We start from the raw sequence: 6714 nt of genomic DNA, 5'->3' as shown, positions 1-6714 counted from the left end.
CCGCTTCACAACGCTGGTATTTACAGCAGTGATGCCATTCAGAAACGACTTGTATCAAAGGCCAATGCACAGAGACACATAACCTGATGTAAGGAGCACAAAACATAAAGTAACATGGTCTGATGAGCCGTCCTTCACAGGGTGTCTGTATGTTTCATCAAGCTAGATAAAGACTTTTTAATTCCAGTTAGAATGAAATATAAGGCCACTGAACTGAATGTGAAAATGGCAAAATGAGAAGAAGAAACAGCCAAAAAAAAGCTGATTATGTTCAATAGTAAATATTCAAAACATTTTCAGACTTTTTCAGGATGTGATCTGCCTTTTTCTCAGAGGTCATAAAAGTTTAAAAAAGCATTCACACACACACACACACACACTCTCATATCTACAAAAGCCTGTGTGTGTGTGTGCTGATCAGCAGAGATTCTAGCAGGACAAAAGCAGAAGTGAAACCAGGCGCTTCCTAAATGCTCTTCACATTTATTTGAAAAAAGATTCTTCTCACGCAACACAGACAAATACTGAAACAGACTAGTATGGCACATTGTCAGCAGGAGTCACATCATTGACTGCACACACACTCTCTCATTAAGAGTCTCACACATTCTCTCTCTCACACACACACACACACACACACACACACAGACACAGGTATGAGCCAAGTGAATGATAAAGACAGACACTTTCTCCAGCCGGCGTGGTTTTAGACTGTCCATAGAAAAGCTGTCAGTCCCACAGTCTGCAACACTGTAAACACTGATCGAGGGGAGGAAGAGGAGGAGGAGGAGGAGGAAGAGGAGGAGGGATGGCAGGATGGAGGGCTGGTGGTGGTGGTGGTGGTGGTGGGGGACGCTCCTCTGCCCCGAGGTCTGGTGGATCCGAGGGGTTCCTTGTCGGTCTCCGGGCCTCTGGAGGGGGGCGGGGGGTGTGTGCAGAGGTGAGCTACCCAGGCTCAGTGAGGGGGCGAGGGGGGGAAGGGAGAGCGAGGAGCCTCCCTACGGATCACATTCCCATCCGGATGCTCTGGATGATCTGAAATATGGCTGAAATCGCACAGAACGGCTCCGGTCAGGGAGCGACCTGGAGTGACAAAAGCATGGCAGGGTATCTGCCGGTTTCAAATTTCAAATTTAAGATCTTTTTCAATCCTTACCACTTACTGTGAAGCCCTTTGAGACTGTAACTGTGATTAAAGGCTATGCAAAGAAACTTTAATGCTGCCTGGAATTGACCTTAAGGCCAATATAACATGCAAAATGAGAAAGCAAGCTGGTAAAATCAGCCTATTTCTGATTGAGCACAGCTAATGAAAGCTCTGAAACTATAAATGGGCAGAATATGAAAAAGTATGTCATGCAGATAGGACGCATATTGTATTACTGACCCTGTTCTCTATTAATCTAAGAGTGGACATGCAGCACAAAGAAACCTGTCACTGCATTGTGAAAAAAATAAGACCCCTTATAACTGTATTTAAGACATTTTAAGGCTTTTAAAGGAATAGTTCACCCAAAAATGAAAAATCAGTCATTATCTCCTCACCCCCATGCCGATGGAAAGTCGGGTGAAGTTTCTTAGTCCACAAAACAGTCCTGGAGCTTCACAGCAAAACAGCGTTGCAGCATTCTCCTAAACAACCGAAGTTGCTGGGGACTTGTTTTAAAAACTTAAAAAAACAACTGAAAAAAACCCATAAAATTGCTCCATACAGCTCGTCCGGCGTAATCCAAGTCTCCGGAAGCCCCGAGATCCCAAGTTGACTTGAAAAGACGTCATTTACACGCTTTTTTTTTAGACTAAATCTTCACTGTAGCCGCTGAGCTCAAAGCCGCGTTCACGTTAGCACGCACCCCGTCTGAAGTGGGTGCACGAGCTCGAAGGCACGTACATGCACCGCTAGACGAGATCTACGAGAACTCGCGATTTCTGCATACCTCCGTGTTTACACTGCTACCCAGAAGCTAGCGTCACACACACTCTGCTCACACAGTGACTTGTAACGCTTACCGTTTACTTTTCAAACTTTCAAACAAAGAAGAAAAAGTCTGAGGACTTCGATATGGAAGAGGAACATAATTTCTTTGCTCAGCCTTATTTGTTTGAGCCAGAATATACAGACGAGGAACTCAGACAGATCAAGCAGCCGGAACAGCAGCTCAACCAGACCCACAGCCAGCAGCGGACTACAGAGAGAGAACATTGGGAACCTGGTGGTGTAGTTGTAGGAAATGTAAACCAATGGCAACAGAAGAAGACAGCCTTTGCTTCATTGAATGAGATTTGTTCATGCCACCGCTGGAGGATCTTGATATCTCATGGACTACATATTTTGTTACATTGCACCATACGTTTTTATATTGTTATATAGTATTACGTCTGGGACTGGTTCAATACTAGTGAACTTCGAGCTCGTGCACCCACTTCAGACGGGGTGCGTGCTAACGTGAACGCGGCTTTGAGCTCAGCGGCTAGAGTGAAGATTTCGTCTAAAAAAAAAGCGTGTAAATGACGTCTTTTCAAGTCAACTCGGGGCTCCTGGAGACTTGGATTACGCCGGACGAGCTGTATGGAGCCATTTTATGTTTTTTTTCGGTTTTTTTTTTTTACGTTTTAAAACAAGTCCCCAGCAACTTCGGTTGTTTAGGAGAATGCTGCAACGCTGTTTTGCTGTGAAGCTCCAGGACTGTTTTGTGGACTAAGAAACTTCACCTGACTTTCCATCAGCATGGGGTTGAGGAGATAATGACTGAATTTTCATTTTTGGGTGAACTATTCCTTTAATGCCTTCGATTTAGACTTTTTAAGGAACCGCAGATAGCCTTCATTGGCCCCTCTCTCTCTCTCTCACTCACTCTCTCTCACTCTCTCTCTCACACACACACACACACACATACACACACACGGCTCTAGATATAAGAGGTATTTACCTGATCCACACACAACAAATACAAAGAGGGCCAACAGCCAGGGCCCCACTGGATACTTCTCCTCCTGTGGTCGCTATGGGAAAGACACACACACACACACACACACACACACACACACACACACACACACACACACACACACACACACACACACACACACACACACACACACACACACACGTCAGTATGATTGCCACTACAGAACTGTGCCAGATGCTGCAGAGCAAAAGTAAAACTGTTTTGACACTGGGCGGGTTTTTGCTTAGGTCGCCCTTTCTCTTCATCCTGCCGCCACCTATTTTCGGCAGCATGTCATTAGACTCTCTGTTGTTTCTTGCCTTACCTTCCACCCCGACAACATGGGGCAGAAGACGGCGAGCTTCCCAGTGAGGTAAGCTGTTATGCCGCCTTCTGCCAAAGCCCTCACAATAACAACTTTGCGGCCGTAGCCTACTGAACGAACCCGAGAGTCTAATTATAAACTGAAATCTGCACCGTTAGCATGTAGCCGTTCTTCTCAGACTTGAACACAGTGTGGCTCATGTGGAAAAGATGAGTGGAAAAGCACGAGTCGGTGGTCTAGACCGATTCCAGAGCGACCATCGGCACCACAAGATGATATCATCATGCGCCTGGACAGGCTCCATGTTTGCCTGCTGCTGGTGAGGGAGGCCGCTATGGACAATGACACAGTGATGAGCTAAATGATGCTGGGAACGTGCTTGTTTTCTTTATACGGTAACAGCAGCATGTCTGTAACTTATCTCAAAGAGGGAAAGAAGGAAACAAGATGAACAGCGCCCACTTTTCCTCAATAACTGATGTTTAACCAACTGTTTAACCCCCTTTAGTGTCAGAGAGAGAGAAACAGAAGGAAATCCTCTGCATGAAACAGGCCACAACCAGTCTCCTCTTTACCTGGGATGATGATGTGATGTGTGTACAGCATAATACTGCCCATCCCATAAACACATGATTCAATGCTTTCCCTGTTTTCAGTCCTCAGAGTAATTATAATAACAATCCAATGCTCCCTCAGTTTTCCTTGTTTCTTCCCATCGGTGCTCATAGCAGCTTGAGTGCATTCCAAGTTGTTTGCTTTCAATTGGTACGACAAGTTTGGCGATTTTGGACCTATATATGATTGGTCTCTTACATACCTGTAGTACTTATAGTAACAGTAGTGCAAATTATATATAGGTCCAAAATCGGCAAACTTATCCTTTAACTCTAAAGCAAGTCTATCATATGATCAACTAATCTGCTTCAATGGCTTGAAGTTGGCAATGTCATGAACGGCCGCTGGCTGTTACACGGACCAAAATTACCGAAAGTGTTAAAATGTGCACACTGAGCATGATTCTACTGATGGAAATGAGGGGTGGCAGCAGCAGAGCTAATTACACCAGCACTAATTTAACTGGACACTTGAGGAAACATCAGCTGAAGGACTACAAGTTGTCACAGATAGCTCAGAAGAAGTCTGGGCCCAAGCTGCAAGCAATAGAGGATGTGCAGCTGTTTAATTACATAAAAAATAAAAAAATTTCAATTAATTACAAAAATACTGGTTCAGTACTCGGTATCGGCACATACTCAATATTTAACAACCAGGATTGGTATTGGGGACAAAAATTCCTAGTACCCACCCAGTCAATTACCCACAGCATCTGGTACACTAATGAAATGATACAAAAACTGCTCAGTGTACAACTATTAAAGACAGCTGAGACAGTATGCAAATTTGTACAAGAGTGCAAATGTACAATTAAACTACAAATATATGCAAGCCCAGTGCTTTCGGGGTGCTTGGGGGTCCTGGGATACAGGGAATATGCCCTGCACGCCCTGTTGGTAATCCAGGCACGAGGTCACAGATTCACCACAGATTCTTGTATGGACTGAAAAGTTCATGGTAAGGCCTAACTGTCTGCACATCTCCATCTGACTGATGAGTGACAGGTATGACTGGCCGGTGCAGCCCAAGTTACATCACAACACACATGGGCTTCAAATGAGGAGAGACATGGGGATTGTACTAAAGTATTCACTGGGGGCGTAACTCAGCTTCATCTTTCATTATCAATTGGAAACTGGTAGCCTTTCTATCACTTAGGCCAGCGATTCTCAAAGCGGGGTCCAGGGACACCCGGGGGTCCTTGAGGGGGTTCCACGGGGTCCTCAGCAAAATGAGGAAGAGTTTAATGTCACTAATGTTTAATTCACTAGAAATCATCCCAATTACAGAATGTATAGGAAGGACTATTCTCATCATAAGTCACTCTCAATATCTCCCCAGACACACTGTAGACAGTTCTACAATTCAATACTAAATCAACAACAGTAATCCTCCCCTATGGCTCTCTGAGACTAAATCTGATCAAATGGGGGGTCTAACGTGTGACTATTTGAGGGTCCGCGACATGGAAACGTTTGAGATCCCCCAACCATCATCATCTCCATCATCACAACCACGCTACATGTAAAATGAATGTATGACTAAAAAGAAAAACCTATCATGCAGCTGTTTGAAAGGATGAATAGGAGAAAATACCCATGTCATGCTAGCTAGCCCCGACACGTTGCACTCACTCCTGTATGGACATGACATTCACACCAAACTCAATTAAAAAATCTCGCATTTGTATGCAGTCTTGCTTGTCAGCAAAGGCACATACCTGGTAATAAATGACTTAAGACCTTGCATTAATCAATAAGATCCTCTCTTCAGTTCGGCATAAATCAAATACACCATTCAGCAGTAATTGCATTCAAATCCCAACCTTTATAATTGCTTCACCTGTTATTCCCACAGTCTTCTCCCACCAAAACACACCGTGGAGGGCGGTAAGGAGCAGTGTCAACCAATTAAAAAAACAGAGATTTTCTTGAAATAAAGTGCTCTTGGTGGACTATAATGTATGCCGAAAGTACCACAAGACCATAACGCTTCAGGAAACATCTTAAGTCATGTTGTAGGAGATATGTACGTTTGCCGATAAGCAAGGAAACATTAAACGGCCAGATTGGCATCACGTTCTCTCCATACTACAGTGGACGTCTCGTATCAGGGCTCCTGTCATGATCGCATCTCTCTGGTCAGACAGCGGCTCACCAGCGTCTTGGCTACGTTGCCTCTCTGTGTGATGTTCTTGCTGTGTTTCTCGTTGGCCATGCGGATCCTCTGTTTGGCCACCATCTTCCGGACGGTAATAATACTCCGGATTAATTATCGCCACTTAGCCCGTTGTTTTCTGATGCTGCAGGCTGACGACGGCACCCTGCGTCAAGCCAGCCACGGTTTGCTAGAATAAAACCGGAAGCTACCCGACGTTACCTTAAAAATAAGAGCGTAAAATATTTCACTTTTGACAATCCATGGCATTTTAGTGGAGGTTTATTTTGAGTGACTGACGTGGTATTTGTGTGTATTTTATAAAAGGTCAAAATGACCTTTTATAAAATACAGCAATTGCATTCTCATTTAAACTTCGTAACACGGTCAAAACTTTTATCTTGAAGGTTATGGCCGGAAGTTGCATGCTTCATTCTGGCAGCTTGACACAGCTCGCTCCTTTGCACCTGCTGCGCGCGGCCAGCATCGCGCCTCTATGGAACTGGCGTGCGCGCCCAGTTACCGTTAATGGTTTCTGATTGATTCCATTTGAAACAATGTAAAATATAACCGACAGACCAGGTCTTCAACTCTCTATTACTATAATACAGTTTATAAGCATACTATACCAATATAACAGCAAAAAAGTAATGTAACTAAGCCCTTACA

The 6714-nt window shown here is 44.3% G+C and overlaps 1 protein-coding gene across 1 annotated transcript; it reads right to left on the bottom strand.

Moving 5' to 3' along the window:
* Positions 1 to 1005: 1005 nt before the first annotated feature.
* serp2 (stress-associated endoplasmic reticulum protein family member 2) lies at positions 1006 to 6129 on the bottom strand. Its single transcript, XM_071530405.1, has 3 exons — positions 6046 to 6129; positions 2931 to 3003; positions 1006 to 1046 (listed from the first exon to the last, which is right to left on the bottom strand). The coding sequence occupies exons 1-3, from the start codon at positions 6127 to 6129 to the stop codon at positions 1006 to 1008; spliced, it is 198 nt and encodes a 65-aa protein (XP_071386506.1).
* Positions 6130 to 6714: the final 585 nt, after the last annotated feature.

The sequence above is a fragment of the Centroberyx affinis genome, unplaced genomic scaffold, assembly GCF_046629955.1.
Source record: "Centroberyx affinis isolate AG114_WGS23_722 - 3 ecotype Tasmania unplaced genomic scaffold, CSIRO-AGI_Caff_v1 ptg001925l_1, whole genome shotgun sequence".
NCBI lineage: Eukaryota > Metazoa > Chordata > Actinopteri > Beryciformes > Berycidae > Centroberyx > Centroberyx affinis.
The sequence above is the reverse complement of the archived record's forward strand: the minus strand, read 5'-3'. Positions and strand labels throughout refer to the sequence as shown.